Consider the following 25,480-nt stretch of genomic DNA (forward strand, 5'->3'; position numbering starts at 1 on the left):
GACCATATGAAAAGGAGGACAGGACTTCTGTATCTTTAAAGTATAGAAAAGGGAATTTCAGCAAGTATCATTTGAATGCATGCAGCACCTAGTGAAATTTTGTCTTCATCATAATAGTTAAAGCTGCAGGAGTCCTGCCCTGTTGACCAGATACAAAAGAGAGGAGGGCACCTGCAGCTTTAACTATTGCAAAGAAGAGGGAATTTCATCAGATGCTTTATGCATACAAATGACACCTGCTGAAATTCCCTTTTCTCTACAACTGTTAAAGATATAGGAGCCCTGTCCTCCTTTTCATATGGTCACCCTAATCATCAGTTAGGTATATCTGTTTACATTGCTGAGTGGCTTTCTCCAACTATTTGTTTGTTTATTATGTTTCTATTTCCCCTTTCTATCAGGAGCTCAGGGCAGGATAAATGCAGTTTTATAATACAATGGAGCGTTTTGAATATGCTCATTATTATTCTTCCTAAAGCAAGAAAAAAGCTATGAAACCCTCCCTTACTGTAATTAAAGAATTGATCATAACATACTTTAAAGCAGGGGTCCGCAACGTGCCAGTGGCGCCCATGAAACTATCCCCTTTCTGCTCCCTCCAAAAAATTGTTCTAAGAATAACCTTGGAAAATATTAGGGCAGTCTTCTTTCTCTCCCTTTGTAGCCTCTAGCCTTACTTTTCTCTCCCATCTACCCCTTTCCCTTGCTATTTCCCCCTCCGTCATAGCTTACCACATGCACCTCTTTATTTCAGTTATGACTAGCCAGGCCCCAATGGCAGCCATTGTGTGACTGACTAGCCACATCCACTATGGGAGCCATTTTGTGGTAGCGCCCACAGCAGTTTCTTAAATTTCCAAATGTACTCATGGGCCTGAAAAGGTTGGGGACCGCTGCAAGGTTGCTACACTGTATACTAGGCCCTTTAGCAGGTGTGGTTCAGTGGCTAAGAGCTGTGAATCAGGAAGTGGTCCTCAGTTTCTCAGTCCCCTTCCCATCTGCAAGTTCAGGGATAATAGAGTTTTTACAAGGATAATAGTTAATGTATGCATGTGAAGTACTTTGATCATTTGAAAGAGCTATACTACTACTACTTATTATTATTATTATTATTGTTGTTGTTGTTGTTGTTGTTGTCAGCAGCCAAATTGAACTACCACAGTCAGGTAGGCCTCTGTTTTGGCAGAAACAAAATATGGTTGTGAGCCCCTGGGAATATGCTGGATAGGAAATTTGGCTCTCCATTTAATTTGACTTTGACTCCCCTTGACAGGACAGACTTCAGGATTCTAAAACAGTGTTTGGGAAGCAGTTTTTCCAATGCAAATGGAGTGGGGGGCTCCATCAGTATTGGTGCCACAGTCTTGGGGCTTTTAAAGGCCCCCTAACACACACACAGACACACACACTCTCACTCACTCACCAGAATTCTGTTCCAACTCAAGAAGCCTGTGCTTTCAGTTTACTTGTAAAAGACCAATGGCTCATTGTGTGACTGCAGACATGTCTAGTTTGCCCCTCAGTCAAAACACAAAAGGTGCTCAAACTGTTTTAGCAACTATTCCCACCACCTTTGGGATAAGGGCATGAGGCACGTGGTTTTTTTTATAGACAGATTTGCAAAGACAACAGTTTGATAAATCAATTAATAAAAAAATACTAATCAAAGAAATTATTGCATCTGTTGATGGAAAAGTTACAACGCTATCTCCTAACCCTCTACAAGTAATTTTGGAGTGGGTGGGGACACTATGAACACAAGTGTGCATTAAGCAGTGCCAGGTTTCATGTAAACATCCTCTCAGTGGTGCAGCTGAGCTAGTCCCTGCATTGCACTGTGAAAAGTAACTGGAAGCTAACTGGATTATGAGCACCGTGTTAACTCATCATAACTTGAACAGTATCTTAAATCATAGAACCATAGAATTGTACAATAGTAAAGTTGGAAGGGGCTTCTCAATGCAGGAATCCACCTTAAAGCATCCCTGATAGATGTCTGTCCAGTTGCCTCTTGAATGACTCGAGTGTGGGAGAGCCCACGACCTCCCCAGGCAATTGGTTCCATTGTTGTACTGCTTTATCAGTCAGGAAGCTTTTCCTGATATCCAGATGGAATCTGGCTTCCTGTAACTTGAGCCTGTTATTCCGTGTCCTGCACTCTGGGAGGATCGAGAAGAGATCCTTTATGTGACAACCTTTCAAGTATTTGAAGAGTGCTATTATGTCTTCCCTCAATCTTCTCTTCTCTAGGCTAAACATGCCCAGTTCTTTCAATCTCTCCTCATAGAGCCAGTATGGTATAGCGGCTAAAGTGTTGGACTGGGAGTTGGGAGATCCGGGTTCTAGTCCCCAATCTTCCGTGCAAGCTCACTGGGTGACTTTGGGCCAGTCACAGACTCTCAGCCATCCTACCTCACAGGGTGGTAGTTGTGAGGATAAAATGGAGCGGAGGAGGATGATTATATATGCCGCCTTGGGTTCCTTTGGAGGGAAAAAGGTGGAATATAAATGCAATAAATAATAAATAAATAAATAGGGCTTTGTTTCCAGACCCCTGATCATCCTCATTGCCCTCCTCTGAACGTGCTCCAGCTTGTCTGCGTCCTTCTTGAAGTGTGGAGCCCAGAACTGGACACGGTACTCAAGATGAGGCCTAACAAGGGTCCAATAGAGGGGAACCAGTACCTCGTGTGATTTGGAAGCTATACTTTTATTAATGCAGCCCAAAATAGCATTTGCTTTTTTGGCAGCTGCATCACACAGTTGGCTCATATTCAGCTTGTGATCTACAACAATTCCAAGATCCTTCTCATTTGTAGTATTGCTGAGCCAAGTGTCCCCCATCCTGTAATGGTGCATTTGGTTTCTTTTTCCTAGGTGTAGAACTTGGCATTTTTCCCTATTAAATTTCATTCTGTTGTTTTCAGCCCAGTGCTCCAGCCTATCAAGATCACTTTGAAGTTTGTTTTTGTTTTCCAGGGTATTGGCTGTCCTACCCAATTTTGTGTCATCTGCAAATTTGATAAGCATTCCCTGCACCTCCTCATCCAAGTCATTAATAAAAACATTGAAGGGCACTGGGGCCAGGACTGGGCCCTGTGGTACCCCTCTTGTTACCTCCCCCCAGTTTGAGAAGGTACCATTGATAAGCACTCTTTGAGTCCAATTCTGTAGCCAACTGTGGATCCATTGAATAGTTGTTCCATGTTTGCATGTTTGATACTGAGTCACAGTCCTCGTTAAAACATTTAACAGCATCTTTCTTCCCACACTTTCCCATCACTGACTGTCTCAAAGCTTTGCCAGTGAAAAAAATAAGACCAATTAAGCACATGCTCAGCGAAGCTGAAACTTCCTTGCCTTCTGTTGTTTTCTGCCTTTTGTCTACCAATAGGCAGTAAATCGCCAACACTTCAAAGAACAGCCGTCTCAAGAAATGTGTGCATCTTACATCAGCTGTGCCTGCTCCAGTTATAGAAATGTCAAGTTTACAACCTCGCTTACAATCTGTTTACTAAATCAGGAAGTTATCTTTTGAAATATTAATTTTTAGATTGCTGAAATAACATGGTTTGTCATATAGAACCTGGACGTCCATCTTATCACTTTTGATTAAAGCCTACCATTTCAGGGTTCATATTTGAAATTGCGTACATACAAAAATCTGAATGCTGAAAAAGAATATATTTCATGTCATTCGTTGCTTGTTCTTTGCTTGGAAGACCTCCCTATTTGTGTTTTGGTTTCAAGTACTAGTGGCAAAACTAGTGCGTTGGCCGCTGTGCGGACAAAATACTGGATTAGATGGGTCCTTGGTCTGATCCAGCATGGCTCTTCCTATGCTCTTATATTGCTGTAGAATCCTTGCCACAAAAGTCCTGTTGGTACTTTCAAGGACTATATTGCTGAGAAACCATGGGATGGTCGCCTTAAGGATGGTGTTCTTTCTCCCCTTTCACCCACCCTGCCCAATAGGCCAAAGGGAAGGAGAGGCAGTGGCTGAGACACCAGGCAGTTGGAGAACTTGACGATGCCAAGATAATTGACAGTCTGACGGGTGAAAAAGCCATCTACAAGCGACGGGGAGAACTTGACCCACAAGTAAGTTAACTGTGACAAACTGACGGTGTATCTGTGCATCAGCTATTTTCCTAGCATACATATGCTTCACAATCTTATCATTTTATGTTATTTATATATCCCTCCATATCTAAAATAGATTCTGGCACTGTGCATATGGGAAAAAACAGTAAAAAGAAAGAAGATAAAAAACAGCAAATTTAAATTGCTGGCATTTTCCTAAACAGTTTGGCTTCATATGCAGAATTTACCTCCCTCCCTGACGCCATTGTATTCCTCCAGAATCCAGAACATCTCTCTTTTAAAATAAATAAATATTATTTTTATTGTGAATATCAACAAAACAGAACCAAAAAAAACCATTGTGAAAACAGAAAGAAAATGCATTACATATACAGGAATATCCATGTTTTTCATCAGATATACCATTAATTTAAAAAGGGGGAGAGATTTATGCATAGGTTTCAAGACCAAATATCCATATACGTATCCAGTTGCAAGTTACGCCTATATAACACACCTTCAAATGACGAGAGCATGGTTAAGTCCTCAGTCCATTGCATTATTGGAGGTGAGCATTTATCCTTCCAACGTGATATTAAGGGCTTTGAAAACCCAGAACATATCGCTTGCATGACGCAGAGATGGCTGCTGCTCTGAATGCTGCCCCACCCCATCCCTCATAACTGGAATATGAAACACACACACACCCACGTGGCATTCTGAGGCCTGGCGCTGTGGGTTCTACAGCTGCATTACCACTTCTGGGAGGCAGTTGCGGCCAGCCTGGAGATTCCTCACATTGGGCTCCAGAATGGTACGGTGACCCCCGCTCTGCATTGTAGTCACTTATCATGCAGAATTCATTTCCATATTTTCCTTGTGATGTATATGGGGGACAGCTTTTGTTAGCTGCGATTTTGATAATGCATTAAGAACTCCTGTTGCTTTTAAACAGTTTAATTCCTGTTGTTTAAGAGAATCCGATGGAGACTGCAGTCCTGGGGGGATTTAATTCCCCCCTCCTCCAAATTATCCTCATGAAATTGCACTTCTCAGAACTCCTATTTGTTTTTTGTTTTGCGGCTTTAGCAGATGATCTAGCTCTTCCCCGATCACTTCTCAGAATACAACAATCAGCATGAGAACCGAGTAATGGCAAACCTGTGTCAACCCTATGCTCAGTGACTGCAGTGTAGACTATTGCACACCGGGCTCTCCTTTTTGGCCCTGTGCCCCAAGGCAGACTTTCCTGACCGTAAAGGGCTCCGTTTGCATGTGCAGTGTTAGATTACCGTCAGTGGCCATAACTCCTTCCCATTTAACTCCAGAGTGCTTCTGATAAGCTTCATGTTCCCAGATAAATTTCACTTTTTTGTTGTGCCTGCTGGGATCCCTCCGGATCAAAATAAATCATAAATAATGAGTGCAAAGAACTGAAATGTGAAAAGCGTGTCTGTTGCACTGGGAAAAGCAGGGAATTCAAAACAAAATACTCAAATAATGATTCAGTGTAAAAATGAAATTGGAATCCAGCTAAATTAAACAAATATTTTAAGCATTTTTATCTATTTGCCAAACTCCCTGTAAGTAGCTTGGTATTCATATTCTGGCTCTTGTTTTATGTGTCATAAAATACCTTTTCAGATCCAGGAAACATGCCAGAAAATGTTAAAACAGATGTTTCGTTTTTAAATGATCCACTTTATAGTCTGAGTGTGGTATTGCCCAGAATCCCATTTCAAACATTTTAAAGGCTGTAATATTAGCAGACAAGCTTTACAATACAAAGCTGACTTATCCCCATTATGCATGTCAAAGAACCTTCCTTGCTGGTTTTGGAATCAATTACAAATTTGAGGTCCCTTTTATTAAAATAAGAAGAAATTTGCCTCCAAAAGCATACCTTTTACTGTATCCATATGTGGAATGTTTCTTGGATTTTTCTTCTGGAGAACAGAAATTTGCTCTTTTGAGATATTTAGAAACACCTACTGAAGTGTTATTATAAGCATAACGTTTTCACGAAGCAGTACCCTGGCCCCTGGCCAGCAACTGGGATGCCATAAGGTGCTGCAGTTCTCCTCCAGGCCCATAGACAGAGCTATAAACGCAGAGAAGGAGATCCAGTTGTGGGACTCACACGCATACAGCTGCCACAGAGAGCTCTGCGGTGGCCCTTCTTTCTGAGATTGCAACAGAGACGTCAGAAGAGGTCAGGGAAGTGGTCTGTGCTGCAGGAGAGGAGGAGGAAAGAGACTCATGGATCTGCAAGATCCAGGAGCCTCTCTAGCACTTGTCCCCCTGGAAGGTAGGGAAGCTAGATGGCCCAAGAGGCTCGTCTAGCTTAAAACAACAAAATCAGAGGAACCGGAGTCTGTAAAAGCTTCTTCCCATCTTACTCCTGACCTGCCTCCAAGTACAACTCACAAAACGAGGCTAGCTTTCGACTTCCCAAAATTGTTCCTCAGGCTCCATGTTAAATATGAACAAAGGATGTTGGAGGTAGCAAGAAGAGCAAGGTAGAACTCCTGTCTACGGTATGCTACAGTCTTGAGATGGTGATTCAAGAAGCTCTTTGAAAATTAATTGGATCCACTTCTGTCCAGTCTACTCCTGTATTTATATGTATTTGTATTAAAACATTTTTTGCAGTCTATCTTTTAACAGTGCATGAGTGTCTTTTTATTTAAATTCATGAGCCTTACTACTTGTATCTGTCTCTTTAAGCTTGGGAGCCCTCAAGAGAAGCCCAAACGTCTCCGGCTGGTAGTGGATGTTTCCGGAAGCATGTACCGCTTCAATGGAGTCGATGGACGGTTGGAGCGTTCTATGGAAGCGGTTTGCATGGTCATGGAAGCTTTTGAAAATTATGAACAAAAATTTAAGGTGATTTTTAAACGGACCCAGAATTTAGTGGCTATCAGCATATGTGTGTGTTTTAGAAGAAATTATAAGAACAATTTAACTGAAGATAGACAACATCTTTTCACCCATAGGGAAAAATAGGCATTTATTTTTCTTCAAAAACCTGAAGAGAACTTACCAGCTGTGATTGGAAGCATTGTAGAGCACAAAAATCAATTGAACTTTGCCAATGAAATGTTTGTGTTACATTTTTGTAGTATTAAAGTTTCAAATGATAGAAGTGAGGTCATTAAGCATAACACAGCAGACCAGGGTGCAAATCAATTTTGCTCTCTTTCATATTTAGCCACTTTCTCCAGTCCAGCCTGATAGAAAGTATGCTCTACAGTTCTGTATTGATATAGCAAGTATGCTCTAGACCACAAAGGCTCGTGACAAAATTAACTTGTGAGTCTTTAAGTAAGATGGACTCTCTGCTGTTTTATAAGACAGTAACATGTCAATTTCTTCACTTTCTTAATACAGAAACCTTTTAATGTCCATTTAGGTACTATTTCATTGACCAAGTCATATTTTTACTTGAACTAGATACCAAGAAATCTAACTAATAATACTGCCTGCCTTTTAATTATCATGCAAAGATTATGAATAGGTACCAGACACAAATAGTCAATTTTTAAAAAAAAAAAATGAACTGCAAACAAGGACAGACATTTTGCTGGGGGAAGGCTTTGTTGCAAAATTTCATAAGGAAGAAAGATAATTCTCACTGCTTCCTTGTTTGCCCTTTCTTTACTCTCTTTAAGGCTCCACTTTTGCTGAAGGTGAGGCTGTGGACCACTCTAAATTGGCTGGACACTTCTCCAGCAAACCTGCATATTAGATATTGTTTTGCCTGTTTGCCTGTTCACATGCAAATGAGGTAAAACTGACATGGAAGATACCATGATTTCTTTTTTAATTAAGGTTCTAGAAATGGAAAGAGAGAAATCCAGACACTGGACAGTTGAATAGTGAAATTATTTCTCATGCGTGAACTGTGCCAAATATGCCCATGCAGTTAGTGAAAATTGCAGGTTGTTGCAGTTTGCTTAAAAGAGCTGACCAATATTAAACATTTGAACATGTAACTAAAGCCCTAAAATGAACATATGGTTTCATCTTAATTTGCATAATTATTAGCATTGGATTTTTGGCACTGAAATTCACATGTAGGTAATAGTGTTATGATCATAAATGCCTTCTCAAGATGCTGCTACTTAAATATATTTATTTAAATCTTTTCCATGCAGTACGACGTTACTGGACATTCAGGAGATGGTTTCAACATTGACTTGGTCCGTAGTAACAAAGTTCCAAAGAACAATAAGCAAAGATTAGAGATTTTGAAGGTAAACCTTATTGATTGAAACATTTAAGCCGGACGCTACAGATCAGCGGTGACTTGTTTCCAGGAAGGCGCAAACTAGAAAGGGAAGCTAGGAAGGGCCCATGTGGAAATAAACATGCTTCTTTTAAAATAAAAAAAACACCTTTTGGCACTTAGGAAACTGCACCAATGTATTAGCTGTTTTCATGAAATCCCTTCTTAGAATCATAGAATCCTAGAATAGCAGAGTTGGAAGGGGCCTACAAGGCCATGGAGTCCAACCCCCTGCTCAATGCAGGAATCCACCCTAAAGCATCCCTGACAGATGGTGGTCCAGCTGCCTCTTGAAGGCCTCTTGTTTTATCCTCCTATAATATATAAATTTCCTTCCTGGTGCATATATTTAATTAGCATAGCAAATCTGGGAAGACTGTGTTATCACCAATTATTATGGATGTGGTTGTGCCTGGTCATTGTTCTTCTGTATATATATCTACGTTTTGTACAGAATGACCGGGTTTTGACGGTATACTGCAGCTTGTTGTGGGCATCAGGTTGCACATGCAACCACTACTTGGGGGTTGTCTTGTCATGCAAAGCCAATTACATGAGGGTTAAACAGTCCTCTTATAACCCTAAAACAGAACATTATGTAAGGGTTGTTTCACAGTCATATAACCCACGCTCACCAGGCTCACACGACATGACTGTTCAAAATGGTGGCCACAAACACAGCAGCCTCACCATGGGTTAAATAACCCACAGTGGGCTGTTGTGTTGTATGGACAGTCCAAGTGTTTCATTGAGACCTACTGGAATTTAATAGCTTTTCTCTGCAAACCTGTGCCTGTGTGTGTGGTATGTATAGGAATAGTTATGGATCTCTCAAAAGCAGATGACACTTCAGGCATCTGACAAAGTGTCTGTGAAAACCCGCACCATGAAATAGCTTTTAATCTTAGACACTTGCTTTTATTTCCTGCAGCAGGCAACATATCTCTCTGAAATTTCTTCTCCGTTGTTGTTAACGAGACATATCAATAAAACAGTGCAGTTCAAATGACTGCCTTTAGGTGTTCTACAAGCCTTGTGGGGAAAATATTGCTAGCCTTTCAGGCGAAGGAACAAATCTCTAAAACACAATTTAATCCTGGTTTTTCCAGCACGATGTCCATGGGCACCTATGTGCTCACAGACAGCTCTCCTGCTGCCTGCCAAGCTCCTGATTTTTTATTTTATTTCGTAAGATTTTTAAAAAATAAAAAAATTGGGATGCTGGTAGTGCCCCCCTCCATCACCAGTGGTTCTGTGTTTTGGAGTTCACCTCCACCCCTGACTTATACTTAGATTCTTCGGCAAGTTACTTTTCTTTTAGTCTCACCAGTTTGCCTTCTGGAAAGTACTTTGTGACTAGCCGTAACAATGAAGGCCGCCATTTTATCAATAGGCAAGCCCCTCCCATGGAGGCCATTTTGTGAGAACACCCATGACCCTCTGTCAAAATTCAAAATGTGCCCACTGACCCAAAAACTTTGGGGACCTCTTAATCTCTAAGAACTTGAGGAGGATTCAGCACATCCTCAACAGAAGACGGTTTCATGATTCTCCTGTAATGTATATACAAACATGATAATTGAAAATAAGGCTGAAGATCATTCCTTCGCAACATTTTCCACCAGACTACCTAGCTATGCACACGTATATTACTTTTCCTCCCTCGTTAATTTGTTAGCCTTTCAGTACTCCTTGTTTTTCCTCCTTTGTATGTGTCAGCTAAGGGACTCTTGCCTTTGTTGGCTTTGTTGTGCTCCCCAGATAATGCATGCCCATTCTCAGTTCTGTATGAGCGGAGATCACACTCTGGAAGGTACAGCACATGCCATTCGGGAGATTGCAAAAGAAGAGGCAGATGAATACTTCGTCATAGTCTTAAGTGATGCAAACCTTGAGCGGTATGGCATCCCTCCGGCAGAATTTGCCCAAGCCTTGACCATCAATCCCAGAGTGAATGCTTTTGCCATATTCATCGGATCCTTGGGGAATCAGGCAGACAGGTAGGTAAACGAATTCGTGGCGCAAGAAAACTCAGGAAGACACAGAGAGAGAGAGCGCTTTCTATAAAATATTGGATACAACTTCCTGCCTTGCTTCATGTGCCTCATAACAGTATGGGAGCATTTAGTTTGCTGTGCAAGGCTCAAGAAATCCACTCACTGGCACAAACACATCACTTTGCTCACACTGCAAATTGTAGAGAATTCAGAGGAATTCCCATGTCATGCTAAACTTCTGCCTGTTCTTAACTTGAGTGTGACATGAGACACCCCACCCACCCCCCGTCTCATCTCTGGCAAAGAGTTGTGGTGAGGGTGGCTCTACCCTCACCCCAGGCATGCCAGAGCCCAGCATGGTGAGAGCATCACCTCCTGCCCTCTCACACAGGCTGAGGCCTCCTAGCGCTATCATTCAAAAAGCATTGTGCAGCTTTTCTGTATTTTCTCCTTTAATGGTTTTGTTGTTGTTGTTGTTGTTGTTGTTGTTGTTGTTGTTTTTGTTTGAGTGGGGAGAAAGTCTGCTAAGGTTGCAAATCAAAGTTGGCGGCTTCTGGGACCTGTAAAATTCCATGAATGCGGCAGGGCAATTGCACCCAAAGAAAGATGGAGGACAGGTTTTGTTGTGGTTTTGTTTTTGTTAGAACAAGAGAAGTTTATTTATTTGACCATAAGTAATAACAAAAACTTTCAGCGGACCTAAGACAGATGAAGAGTCAGTAGCAAGTTCAAATTATTATTATTATTATTATTAATAATTTATTTATTTATATAGCACCAACAATGTACTTGGTGCTGTAAAAAATATACAAATAAAACAGCGATACCCTGCCTAGAGGCTTACAATCTAAAATCACATTAAAACATATGTTCAGACACACTGACTTCATCTCTGTGTCTTTCCGAATCACTAACAAAAGTTTGGGAAGATGGAGATTTGCTTGGCTTCTTGAGAGTCCTGCTTCAATTTGGACATCTCCTGAGTGTTCCCAAAGCCCAGTTTGGTTCAGGGTTCAGCCTGAACCAAATAATAATTGACTACTGAGCCAAGCCAAAATCTCTGGACCCCCAGTGTTGTGTTGGATTCAGCACTGCCTGAGGTAAAAGTACAGAGAATTTACTAAAGGGCTTTTTCATATTCTTTGCCTTCAGCGATCTGTTCCTGTGCCTAAGAAATTCGAATTTCACTCAGTCATTCAAATCAGTAAAAGTGGATGACTTGATAACAGTCCTTGTGCCTATCATACACATCTGTGAAGCACAAATAGCTTTTGGTCATGGAATTGCTGCTTGTCCCTTCTCTTAGGAGATATTAGTGCATTGTAAGTAAACATCAGAGTGTCCTGGATGTTGAGAGTTTCTGAATTGAAAATTCCGTCAGTTATCTTTACAGTGACTCTCATTCATCCACGTGGCAAACTTGGAAATCGTAGCAAACTAATTCAGATCCATAAAAAGCAGCCTTATTGCAGTGCTGCAGAAACAGGGCCAGAATAAGCCATTTCGCCCGGTGCTTGTTCCTATTGGCGTTTCTGAGCTTTTCAGGTTAGAATCACAGTACATGGATTCAAAAGTAAAAACTTCCTTTATTAAGACCATTTATTTAAACATTCATTGTATAGAGGTGTAATTTGCAATGATAATGTTCTCTTTCCTGATCTCTAGGTTGCAAAGGACGCTGCCAGCAGGCCGCTCTTTTATTGCCATGGATACCAAGGAAATCCCACAGATTTTGCAACAGATCTTTACCTCCACCATGCTGTCAAGTGCCTAGGAAGTGCCTGCTTTTAATAAGTAAATTGACAATTGAATATGGAAAACAGTTTAGAGTAATCACAATAATGTCCTAATGCTAAGAGTTGTGACATTGATAACTTATGCTTTCCCTTGGAGTAAATAATTATATTGTACATTGGAATAAATATTTTACTTGGATATGTACTTGAAGAGTACACTGCTGCTACTCTTGAGTAAAGACTGTGGTTTTTACTCAATCCCTCAGTCAAGACCTTCTGATAAATTAAAGCTATCTGTTCTGAGTTTCCTGGACGTTATGCTTTGCCCTGAATATCTGTCTATCAAAGAGAGTAGAATAAAGGATATTTGCCATTTTCTGGGTAATTATTTTCAGGAACTGGTATAATACAGGATAAATTTGTGCCTATTTCTGATGTTGCTCTTTCAAAAAACAAAGCACTCCTTGCTGGGCGCAGTGCAGGAGTCGAATGCACAAAACTAACCCAGACAGAAACCCCCTTTTAGAAACTGCAACTGCACTTAATTTTAGGTACTGGAAATATCAGTTTTGACACAACAATAAGAGCAGTAGCCCAATACTGTTTTTAAGCGTCGTAGTATCTGGGCTTGAATATCTTTGCGACAGTGGCCAAGTCTGACTCATCTAACAGCTTTTTCCTTGTATTTGCTGCCTGGAGTAGATACGCAATGTGGTGTGTAGCGTGCTGGATGCAATCGCGAAGGCGTGGACGCTGCTGTGCAGCTTTATTTCAGTTATCTCAATTCTGTATGACTCAGTTTCTCTAACCTTTGTGCTAGAGAAGCTTTTCTAGTTACAAATGCTGGTCACTGACTGAGAGAACAGCTCAGCAGTGTGACCTACGTACAAGATGTGTTTGCTTTTTCTTTTGCCCAAATCTTGGGAAACAAAATTCCGCGGGATGAGAATATGCTTGAAATGCAAAACGTCTCCACTCAAGGGGTTGGTGGTCTTTGTGGTGCCACCAGAGTAAGTAGGGTAACGTGGCTCCCTCCCCTTGGCAGTTCTGCAGCAATTCATAGACAAGTTGTTAAGACATGGCAGGGCTCCACGAGGTTTTGCTGGTGTCATACTTGGCTGCCTTTAGGCGGTAACTTTTGAGAATGCAGCGCCTTTAAAGAGTCTGTGGTGGAAGAAGACACCTTCGTGTTCAAAGGCATCCGGTAAATCCAGTGCTAATAAAAGGGGGGGGGAATTATTTCCCCCAGGTAATTAGACTTCAGTCTTTAAAAATTAATATTTATTATTATTACTTACTTACATCATTTTTACCTTACTCTTTAGCCCCACCACCACCAAAAAAAGGCCTCAGTATTATGCAGTGCTTTCCTATGTGAAAAACTCCTTGTGTATAGAAAAAGGTTGCATGCCAGAGAGAAGGGTCCTGGCCTTGTCTTCTCTGTGACATTCTAATTATTTACATGTAGACAGTTTTTACATTCAAACAAGATGTACCTCAGCTGTAGTTTGAAGTGGCACAATCCCAGGATGGCTGGACCATGCGACAAGCCTCTAAGAGACATTATCTATTATCGTGTCTGTGTATCTCCAACCTTTTGCTTCACTTCCATATTATTAGATTGTAAGCCTATGCGGCAGGGTCTTGCTATTTACTGTTTTACTCTGTACAGCACCATGTACATTGATGGTGCTATATAAAAAAATAAATTAATAATAATAATAATAATAATAATAATAATAATAATAATAATAATAATAATAATAATCTCTGAAATGCTTGCAGCACCATTCTACAAAATCACAATGGTCTCAGTGAGCCTACAGGCCAAATCTAAATGCCCCTTGCCAAGTTGCTCTTAGCCCTGTGAAGAGACAAATACTGTATGGCATGATGTTGACTTCACCCGGCGATAAAAAGGAGACAACAAGACTCAAGAGACATCACCATCACCAGCAGTCAAGTGGCACTTGAGAGCCACTCAGTGTCCACTCAGTGAGCCAGAAAAATGCAGAGTGGCTCTGAGGACGGGCAGGATGGCCCCTTGCAGTCTAGAAGGACAATGATATAACCTGGACGGCATGGGAAGGAGTTTACATTCCACCTCACTAAGTGAGATATCCTGCTTGGTGTAGATGAGCCCTAGTCAACCTGAGGAAGGATGGGGGTGCCCCTATTAGTCTGGTCATGAATAGGGAGAGTTCGGGGTGGGGGGGCAGGGATTAACGGGCCAGTTGAGGAGAAGAGTAATTAGATACCTTATGCCTGATCTGTCTTCTGATTCTTCCAGGTCAGTTCAAAATAAAATATATCGTTTAATTGTGTAGAGGAACAAGGAGGAGTTACATCCTGCCAGCTGTGTCCTCCTGTGTACTTGGTGCAACACCCATGTAGATCTGAGGTTCAGGGAGGGGAGCATGTGTGTGCGTGCGTGTTGGCAGTGTGTGTATGGCTCCCCTGCCCCCACAGTCTTTCCCCACAACACACACACAGAGACTCCCCTCTGATATCTTCCCCATGGGGGGAATCTTCATCAAGACCTTGGAGGAGATCAGAGTTAAACTTTCCCTCCTTCTGCGCCTCTTGTTTGCGCCACACTTCACTTGGAGAGGAAAGGTGGCTGCAATAGCCCACCTTATTCCTTGGTTTCTCCCTCAAATAAGCATTGAGCAGGGGGTTGGACTCAATGGCCTTTTAGGCCCCTTCCAACTCTACCATTCTATGATTCTAAATCACAGAGCATAGAAGCTCTAACACATTACACTACATGGTTTCTCTGGCAAGAATAACAGGAGTAAGAGACACACTCTGTCCATACTCTGTGGGAGAGGAACTATACCAAATGGCTAGCTAGGGTAGCAAGAGAATCCATTTCAGGTTCTGAGGAACAGAGGTACAGTGAGAGAGGTGGGTGGGCCACAGGGGAGATCCTGAGAGCCAGATGTGGCCTGTGGGATGCTGGTTGTATACAAGTGCTATAGGGATTCCTTATCACCCTCCAGGCATCAGCCTGGTTCAGACAACACGCTAAACCATGCTGCTTAACTGCAAAGTGGTTAAGGGCATGCATTGCATTCCCTTAACCATTTTGGGGTTAAGCAGCATGGTTTAGCGTGTTGTCTGAACCAGGCCAATCTGTTATTTTGAGTGCTGATCATGAGTCTTTAGATCTTTTGTTGGGCACTTGGATTAGGGATTCTGATGTACCACTCACCCTGCTGCCCAGATGTCTGCCTGCCTCAGTGCATAGAGATGGTCTCAGATTTGGTGTTGAGGCCCCCCAGGATGAGTATTCAATATACATACCAAAGGAATCAGTTCCACAGTGGCTGTAATGTATGCACTTGGTTGGATATCTAGTATTTAAGAGAAACAGCTATGACCCAAGAGCCCCTTGGAGAGCTGACTCTTGCGTGAGGCTGGCTAGAATGTATCGGAGGAGACGTGCAGCAAACTGTCAGGCCTTGTTTTGTAGGCAATAAAGTGTTATTATATTCAGCTACCTCATCCACTGCAAGTCTCTGTTCAGAATACAGAACAATGCAGTGGCCACCATTACCATCATGGAATGGTCAATGGCTTTTCCTCACTGCAAGGATGGGGAACTTATTAAAATAGCCTGTGTGACTACCATCCATTCCTGGGCCCAATTCAAAGGGGCTAGTTTTAACCTTTAAAGCCCTAAACAGCCTCAGGTGAGGTTACCTGGGGTATTTCCTCCCATATTTACCTACCCACACCCTACTGCCTTTGACTAAGGGCCTCCTACAAGTGCTCCCAGCACAAAAAACAAGCAAACCAAGAGTCAGGGCCTTTTCAGTGGTGGCACATCATCTGTGGAATGCCTTCCTTAGACAGGCTCACTTGGTGACTATCTTATAGTCTTTTCATCACCAGGTGGAGGCCTGTTTATTAAAAATCATCTTAACAACTGTTGCAGTGCTTTTAGATTTTTGTGCTGTTATAATTTTGGTTGCTAGTTTTACTCTTTTTATTATTTATTTATTTGCAATATTTATATACCGCTCCCCATTGAAAATTTCAAAGCGGTGTACAGATAAAATAAAATAAAAATATGGCTTTATTTCCTTGCTACTGGTTATATTTTGTGCTTTTTATTGCTTGTGATTTTATATTTTATTTTAGTATACGTCCCAGAGAACGTTGGTTATTCGATGGTCTAAAAGTGCAATAAATAAATATTCTACTTTCTGGAAGTTATGAACAAGACACCCCCTAAGTTTAGGATTCCTTCTTAAATTGCCTCTTGGACTTTCATTATTCCTTGTTTTCTAGATTTTGCATGATGACCACAATGTCATTCAGTCAGTCAGTTTTCTGGTCTCTTCCCAGTTTAGCAACATTGGCAAGCACTGAAATGCTTCTTTAAATACTCCATCTGCTGCAGCCAGAGACACGTGTGAACAATAAGAACCTGTTTTCCAAATTCTGACATTTGAAAGAATAAATAAGGGTCTCTTTGTAGCTGGAGATCACTGTATAGAGATCTTTATCTTTTAATTCGTACTCTTTACAAAATGCAATGGAAAAATATATTTCCATGTTTCGAATTCCAATGTTTGCAATAGACCTCAAATAGTCTTTCCAAAATATCCCCCAGTGCCTCACGGCCAGTTAATTTGTTATGATCGTAAAGAGATTTATGCTTTGGGAAGGAAGCGGTGGCGTTCAGGGGAATCGGTGTAAGATTCTAAGTTTTGTGTAAGCCAGAGGTGGGAATCTGTGGCCCTCCAGACGCTATTGGACTCAAACCCTCATCAGTACCAACTAACATGGCCAATCAACAGGAATGATGGTACTTGAAGTACTACATCATCTGGCTATGGTTTCCCCAACCTTAATGTCAGGGAAGTGTTTGTTAACCTTTATTCCTCAATAGATGGTGAAGCGCTGGAATGTGATTCCCAAAGTGTTGTAATCCCAGGAGGAGAATATTCTTCTAAGTACAGTTCATTACTAACCGTCTAAGAATCTACACGTTCAGAAGAAGCCAGTCAAATGTAGGTTGGCAATGGCATGATTTAATTCTTCCCCTCCCCCATTAAAATTCAATTCTTCCCCTCCCTCATTAAAAGCTTCCTGAATATGGAAACTCACGTTAGAGCGCTTCTTCCCAGCATGCTAGGTTTATACATGGGGTGTGTGTGTGTGTGTGTGTGTGTGTATAATACACATATTAAGCATCAGGGCTGGAGTAGTCGCTTCAACTTTTATGCAACTACTCTATCGTAAATGCACTGTAGATTGCTACCTTTTATACACAAACAAGTGTTTATACTCTGGAAGCACTCTGCAATAGAGACTGTTTAAACGTTTTGGAAGATAAAGGCTGGGACCCTAAGAAAAGTTAGTTTTAGAAAGTTTCCAGACCACTGTTACCTGCTACAGCCACCTTTGCTCCCCAGAGAACTTTCTGGAGGGTCAGGAGTCCTTCCTCAACCATGCAGGATCAGGTGCTGCTGGGGAAGGGGGGATTGGCCCAAATCAGATTTGGAGCTGAAGGTAAGTTGACTTAAGGAAGTTCATGGAAGGAAAGTGTCCTGTCCCACCCTTGCTCCTCACCCCCACTCAGTTGGCCCATACTGGATAGCAGCAGTGGCAGCTCCCCAGCTGTTCCCCTCTGTTGGGGGACAGAGCTTTCTGTGCCATTTGCAGCCTGACTTCCACTCCTCAAACTAGCCTGCTGCTCTTAGGAAAGATGGAGGATGCTCTCCTGAGGTAAGATTTCACTGCCAATCCAGTCCGCTTCTGTACAGAACCATCCTGTACACTGACAGGAGTTGAGGCATCGTCTTTTACCCCAGGCCAGCCAATGTCTTGAGCTGACCTTAGCCTGCCCATTGTACATTATTTAGGAGGGCCTCCCAAGCCACTGTAGAAGTTTTTGGGGAAGCCAGGTGGCTGCAGGGGAAAGGAGGAGATAGGAAATCTTCCTTCCATGAACTTCCTTAAGTTATCTTATATGAGGGTCAAAGCCAAAGTCTTCAGCTTGCAAAGAACAGGATTCATGGTTGTACACTGCAAGGCCTACGTTCTGCTGTGCCAGAAGGTAGGACACCTCAGGCACGCATCCTTGACCAAAGTGAGGGCTCACTTGCGCCGGCCCCTCCTTTAGTGGAAAGGGCACAACTGCATCCTAGGTTCTAGTCTTCTCCATTCACATTCTTGCCTGATTGGAGCTTGATCAGGGCCATGTCTGATACGCAAGTGAAGGATGAATTCTTGCCTTCAAGGTTTACTGAGCTTATTACGACTGACTGAATCTTGAGCATCTTCCTTCTTCCTGCGCAACAGCCCCCAGTAAACATACTCCTTTGTGTTTTAAATGAAAGACTGCATTAATTAAAATGGGAGACTGAAAACATGAGATGGGAGGGAAGGGTCTTTTTTTTCAGATGAAACTGGATGAATGCACAAGATCTGACTTCACAAATCCCTCACAAATAAAGCTGCTTTTTGTGTAGCTGCTTATTCAACTAATCTCCTACAGAAATAGACGACGACAATGAATCTCCAAGTGGGACGCCAGCTCGCTGTCTTAGGCCAAATCTCCTCCCTCCTGGCCCCTTTGGTAGTGTAGCTCCAGAAAGCATACTGTTAACGTACCTCCCCACTGTTTGCCCAGTCCTGCTCCACTCCATGAGCTGACAGCAGCACCAGCTGCAGGATTTTCAAGTTGCCCTAAATGAAAGCAACGAGATCTAACACACTGCCTTCCTTCTTGATGCACATAGTGCTGAGAACAAGGAGGTAAGGAAGCTCAGGCCACCAAGAAGGAAGTCAAGGATGTGAGCCATGTACTTCTTGACCAATATCATAGGTTCACACTTAAAGCAGCCCCATGCAGGTTCCTCAGAGATGCATGGAGGGGGCACACCTGGAAAGCCCTTACACAGAGGAGAATTAGCACCTCCAAGCAGGGCTTATAAATATGTAATGTCAGCAGTGGGGGAATTTGGAGCAAATTGAAGAAGGCCCCAAGTAACATATTGGGCCAAAACATATTGGGCTTCTTAAAGAATAAACTATAAGAACATAAGAAGAGCCATTCTGGATCAGACTAAGGATCCATCTAGCCCAGCATTCTCTTCACACAGTGGACAACTAACTGTTGACCAGAAAACCACAAGCAGGACACTAGTGCAACAGCACTCTCCTACCCATGTTCCCCAGAAACTGGTGTACATAGCTATGTGCTGCTTATAAGACTAATAGCCATTGATAGCCTTCTCCTCCAGGAATCTAACCCCCTTATAAAGCCATCCAAATTGGTGGCCATCACTACATCTTGTGGTAGCAAATTCCATGTGTAAACTGATTTGAGTTCAGACTGAATTTAGACCGAAACCTATGCTTTGATAGATACCTTGTTTCTTATTATTGTGAAATATACAGGGTTGTGTGCTTTTATGAGAAGACAACTGTTACAACACTAACCTAGTGCAATTATTTTAATGCTAGCTTTATTATAGGGGAAAGGATGCATTTTTAACCTGAGAATGATAGCAATCTCTGAATAAAATGGTAGCTAGCAAGTGGAATTGTAATTTTGTTGCCCTATTAGGATGCGAACATCTGGATAGAGCCTACCAGAGATTTGGAGACAGGAATCATTACACAGAAACCTAATTCCAAATTCATTCTTCTAAAGCTGAGCCTCCACTTGGGTGCAGCCAGACTACTGTATGTATGCCAGCCAAGTGTTCTAATTGTTTTGACATTCAGTAGAAGTTCAGTTGCTACAGCCATATCACTGTCAGCCATTTCTGTCATATCAGAGGAGTACACATCTCATCACTGTGAGTGGATACTATGGGAGAGAGGCAGAATTATGCAAGCCAACTATTGTGTTAATCGACACAAGATGATGGAATTTCTGCAAACTTGGTATGTTCAGAGTGTAGAGGTAAAAGTACACAGGGTGGTCCGGAAGTACCTGAATAGGTCTGCGCCTGAATAGTACACATGGATGGAAAATACCCATGTCAACTGCTGTCAGCCTCCTGGAGGAAAGGATGGGATAGAAGTGAAAAATAGTTGACCAAATATGTTTTATTTTCTAAATTCCAGTTCAGTTTTTATTTGAATACAAAAATATATTGTAACCAAAAAAGCATTAAAGTTAACTATATAAAATTACAAATCTTTTCAGAAAAGCACTTTTAAATTAATATTAAGCAATATTTTATGAAAAAGTACAGCATGAGAACATCTGTTATTTGAATCTGTCTGCAAAATAAAAGGGGTGGGGGAGAACCAACAGTTGTGACTGTTTAAAAGTGAAGAGATGGCTGTCGCATCAGTCAAAGGGTGAGTCAGCCCAGACTCAACCTCATCCTTTTGAAGGCAGGGATTGTGCCCAAATACCTTGTTTCACATACCTATAAGAACATCAAATATGACAAATATTAATGTTATGCTGTCATGAATACGATGCCACTTTTGAGGTGATTCTCCTTAATTTTTAACTGGGATGATAGGGAAGAATACCAAGGGACTTAAGTAAAACACAGAAAGATAATCTCAACTGAGACTTCAATCCATTCACACATAGCCAATATGAGCAATCACAAGTTATAACCAGAAAGTAAGCAAGTTATAACCTTATGGTTCATCCATATGTGTATGTGTATAGGTACAAACAAGATCTTGTGTGCCCTCTGTATGCATGGCCAAGATCTGATGGGTGTGTTAGCAATATTTTCACCCCCAGCCAATAAGTCAATTTGGACCATTAGTCCTACTTACTTGCCAAGGTCCTATCAAGATCAGCAATAAAGTCTTCTAGTTCTTTTGTGTCTCCAAGCTTTGCTGGAAAACAAGCAGAAGATTAATGAAGGACGCAGACAAGCTGGAACGTCTTCAGAGGAGGGCAACCAGGATGATCAAGGGGTCTGGAAACAAAGCTGGGCATGTTTAGCCTGGAGAAGAGAAGATTGAGGGGAGACATGATAGCACTCTTCAAATACTTAAAAGGTTGCCACACAGAGGAGGGCCAGGATCTCTTCTCAATCCTCCCAGAGTGCAGGACACGGAATAACGGGCTCAAGTTAAAGGAAGCCAGATTCCGGCTGGACAACAGGAAAAACTTCCTGACTGTTAGAGCAGTATGACAATGGAATCAGTTACCTAGGGAGGTTGTGGGCTCTCCCACACTAGAGGCATTCAAGAGGCAGCTGGACAAGCATCTGTCAGGGATGCTTTAGGGAGGATTCCTGCATTGGACTCGATGGCCTTGTAGGCCCCTTCCAACTCTGCTATTCTATGATTCTATATAAAAAAACAATATTGACTTCATGCTGTATATCTAACAACTAAAAAGGATAATTAAGGTCACAAATTCTTGAATTTCCCAAAACATCACTTGTGAAATAATTACTTATCACACTTCTCTTTCACAGATTTAAAATGGCAGTTTTACCTAGAAAAAAGTAGCCCCTTGATTTAGAACTTGAGCCCCATATATATAATCACTTCTCCCAGATAACAACTCCTGAACTGAGTTTTCTTTTTCTGTTCAGTAGGATAATGTGGTAAAATGAAAACAACAACGCACAATTCTATGTGGATGGCATCCTCCAAACTCAGAGGCTGCTGAGTATTCAGTGCAGATTAGAAGGAGAGAAGCATCTCTGCACTCCAGCCAGGCTGCATTTCTGCTAGATGAGCGATTTCACCCATCTAGCAGTAGGGCCTCAGAGGGGGGAGGAAAGGAGGCCAGAGCAGCCCTAAGAAATGGCGCAACGCAGCTGCCCTGGTCTCTCTTACCTTGCCTTGGCTTTTTCATCCTAAACATTGTCATGGTTTATCCATGATGGGGTACTTTTATATTTCCCTAGAGAAATATGCTAAGCTATCGCCAAGTACACCATGGCAATGGATACAATATCCTGAAACTCCTCACTTCTTATAGGGCCAGTTTAAGCATTTGTCATTGCTCAAATACCCTGTGCTTAGCATAGTACCTGCCACTAAAGCTACCTGGGCCAAAGCTCTCTGGGCAGTTTACAAAAATTAAAAATACAATATTGGACAGAACATAAAAAACATTTTTACAGACAGACAGACAGACAGACAGACAATATATATACACATATGTGTTGTGTGTGTGTGTATGTGTGCATGCACAAACACACACACTTATCTATCAACAATAAGAAATCTCAGGACGTGATTAAAAATCTTGTCATATGCCACCAAATGCCTGAGAGTAGTGGAAGGTCTTAACCTAGTGTGGAAAAGATGACAATGTCGGAGTTCACTGGGAAAATATTCCATAGCCAGGGTCTGCCACTGAGAAGGCCCTCTGCCTTGCTGTCGCCTTCCGAACCTCCCTTGGTGGAGGCCCTTAGTATACGGTTAGGTTCATGCCAGGCAAATGATATTTAAAGAGATAAATGAAATAATGGGATGGAAGGTAGAAGTAGGCCCAAAGATAGCATTGTTATCAATATATGAAAGGGTCCAATATACGCAAAATAGTAAAGAATTAATAACTAACTTACTAACAGCAGCTAGACTGATAATTGCTAGGAATTGGAAAGAATAAAAGGAATATAAAATAGAAGAATGGTATAAAGAAGTCTGGGATATAGCTATTAATGATAGGCTAATGGGGTGTATGAAAGTTATTTGTATTAGGAAAAGGGAAAGGCTGTAAACCGTCACAAGATGTGTTACAATTTTGGAATGGAGAATAATAGTCCCAGGGGGTGGGTTGCACTTATTATTATCATTTTTATTATTGTTATTATGATTATTATATTGTTATTACTATTATTATTAGATTATTGTATTGTGTAGTTTTCTTTTTTATTGTTCTTTATTGGTCATTATTGTAGGGTATTGAGTTGATGTGTTGTGGTTACTGTATATTTTTAATTTAAAAAAAATAAAAATAAAAAAAGGTTCCTGCCAGGAGAGGCACTCCATGGTGATGCCAAGCCATGTAAGGCTTCATAGGTCAAAATCAGCACCTTGAATTAGGCTCAGAAATGTATGGGCAACCATTGCAAAGGGGCCAGCATCGGTGTTATATATTCAGACTTTCTCGTCTCCATTACCCATCTGGCTACAGCATTTTGCACAAGCTGCAGCTTCAAACCACACAGCGCACACAGCAGAAATCTAATTTGGAGGCATTTAATGGCATACAATGGGGCACTTATGTCTTGAACAGGTCTGTTATTGAAATTGTGTATTGAAATTGATTTTAGCTATTTAACTGTTTTTTAAAAATTGTACTTTAAACTTTTTTAGACCATGTTTAATTATGACTTTGGTTTATAATGTTGTAGTTTTGTGGGGGAGGTTGGGTCAATGGTTGTGACCCATTCGGAGAGCCTTGGCTGTTGGGGTGAAGGTGGTAATAGAAATGAAATTACTACTACTCCTCCTACTAGAACATAGCCTACTGTAAGCAGCTTATCCCTGTCCAGATAGGTAGAAGACATTCCCAGCCGATGAGCTGAACATGACAAAGGGGCTGATCCAAAACCACCCATGTTTGGAACACCATCTCCGTGGGGAGCTGAAAAAGAACAAGTCTAGCGTATGTCCCACTACATATGTTGGGCTGATGACATGTTGGATCAGTGCCATGGTTGTCATGGAAACAATGAAATCCTGATCTGCCCCAGACAATTCAGACAAGGCAATAGTCAACGGTGGGGTAATAATCAATTCGTCAGTTGTTTATCTAGGGGATATTCCCCACACAACATGATAATAATCAATGATGGTGTGGATTAGGATCAGCATTGAGTTGACTATTAGTCCATGCTGAGTTGACTCACTCATCCCCCCGCCCTCTCCCCCCCCCCCTCAGTCCTCCAACTAGTATCACATCAGCCGTTGCTGCCAAAAATCTATCTTGCTGGTTGGACTAGATGGGCAGCTGCCACTTTGACCACTCTTGACTTGCGACTCTGTGGCTGATGAAATAGCCAATGGTGGCCGAGGAAATAGCCAATGGTGCCCTCCACACGACATCATAACCAATGGTGGTTTAAATAGCCAACTCTGCACAGTGTTGATTCTTTGCCTGGGTTATTTTGGCCAAATAACCAACTGTTGGTTAAAAAACTCCCGCCACACAACACGATAACCTACGGTGGGTTAAATAACCAACAATCGACTATTTAAACCACCACTGGTTATTGTGTTGTCCAAACCCAGCCAATGTGCCCTTGGCATAAATGTTGACCTCCCATAGAGCCAACATTCCAGGGGATGTTCCCTGCCTCATCCTTAAATATTACCTTTTCGAGAAGCTATTGTTGGAGCAGATACAGTTGGAGTGGACAGTGTTGGAGAATTTAACTTTTCATCACTAAAGCTGAAACTGTTTCTGCAGAGCGAATCTGCACCTGCAACAAAGATAACATACACTTAGAATCAGAAATGTGGCAGTAATAATCCACTCCCCTGCCCCATCCACACCAAAAAAACACCTGGGATATCAATACCACTCTGGCATTGCTCCACAATTTGATTAATGGGCAGTTTCAAGGTGCAATCTTATATACACTTATCTGGGAGTAAGTCCCATTGAACTCAATAAGGCTTATATCTGAGCATTCGCATGGGATCGGACTGTGAATCAAGCAGAGTTTATTAAAAAAACAACAGCCATGCCTTCAAAATCATTGGCCTAAAAGAAGTCAAGACTTCTTAAACGTCTGCTGTTGTGGAGGTTTCACAGATTTACATGTTTTACTAACAATTTCCAAGTGATACAATCTTGCATGTTTAGTGCTGGGTAAATGCAACAATAGCACTACTTTGAGGACAGATGGTTGGATCCTCAACAAAAAAGCAAGTTTAAAATGATGTATTTTTTTGTGTGAGGGGAAAAAATGCCTCTAAAGGCCCAAAATGTCACACTGGAGGTTCAGACCTACAGTTAGGCAGATTTCTAAACACTCTGGTTATAGATCTGCACCTGCACAGCAAAGTTAGTAATCTGGAATCCTTGAAATCACAAAATTAAGACTTCGACTGCAGTCTATTCTGGCATTCAGAATGATAGAACAAGGTCCCAGACAGTCAGTATAAATCCCAAGACATTTTAGAACACTGGCAGCAGCTGACTGACAATGGCAGGGTTGCTTTGAAAGGCTGCCTCCTCGTGATTTAAGGCTATTTGGCTTCTCTGCTTCAGTCTTATACTCCTTCCATCTGCTTGTTTCTCTACCAGCTGCTTTCTGCCTCTTTGGCTGTGGTACATGTGCTCACAAAGGGTGTCTTCTGCTGCTAAGGGAACCCCATAGACCAGGGGAATGCGTAAGTGGAAATAATGCATGTATCTGGCACAGAGCAGTTTTTAGCCAAATTGGAGTGAGTGAGTAGGTACT

At 41.7% G+C, this 25,480-nt stretch overlaps 3 protein-coding genes across 3 annotated transcripts in view; 1 reads left to right on the top strand and 2 right to left on the bottom strand.

The window, feature by feature from the left end:
- The window catches only part of VWA8 (von Willebrand factor A domain containing 8), a 130,933-nt gene extending 118,624 nt beyond the window's left edge, over nt 1–12,309 (top strand). The window contains exons 41-45 of the mRNA XM_063125966.1: nt 3,976–4,101; nt 6,811–6,969; nt 8,241–8,339; nt 10,133–10,371; nt 12,034–12,309. Coding sequence (XP_062982036.1) covers nt 3,976–4,101; nt 6,811–6,969; nt 8,241–8,339; nt 10,133–10,371; nt 12,034–12,142 — 732 coding nt within the window. The 3' untranslated portion in view covers nt 12,143–12,309. The remainder of the gene's footprint in view (nt 1–3,975; nt 4,102–6,810; nt 6,970–8,240; nt 8,340–10,132; nt 10,372–12,033) is intronic.
- The window catches only part of NAA16 (N-alpha-acetyltransferase 16, NatA auxiliary subunit), a 439,249-nt gene that overhangs the window by 309,347 nt on the left and 104,422 nt on the right, over nt 1–25,480 (bottom strand). The gene's annotated exons all lie outside the window — the stretch shown is intronic.
- RGCC (regulator of cell cycle) overlaps nt 20,389–25,480 on the bottom strand; it is a 34,016-nt gene continuing 28,924 nt past the window's right edge. The window contains exons 3-5 of the mRNA XM_063127423.1: nt 24,386–24,493; nt 20,874–20,936; nt 20,389–20,506 (exon numbers count right to left, since the gene is read on the bottom strand). Coding sequence (XP_062983493.1) covers nt 20,499–20,506; nt 20,874–20,936; nt 24,386–24,493 — 179 coding nt within the window. The 3' untranslated portion in view covers nt 20,389–20,498. The remainder of the gene's footprint in view (nt 20,507–20,873; nt 20,937–24,385; nt 24,494–25,480) is intronic.

This window comes from Elgaria multicarinata, chromosome 5, assembly GCF_023053635.1.
Source record: "Elgaria multicarinata webbii isolate HBS135686 ecotype San Diego chromosome 5, rElgMul1.1.pri, whole genome shotgun sequence".
NCBI classification, from domain to species: Eukaryota; Metazoa; Chordata; class Lepidosauria; order Squamata; family Anguidae; genus Elgaria; species Elgaria multicarinata.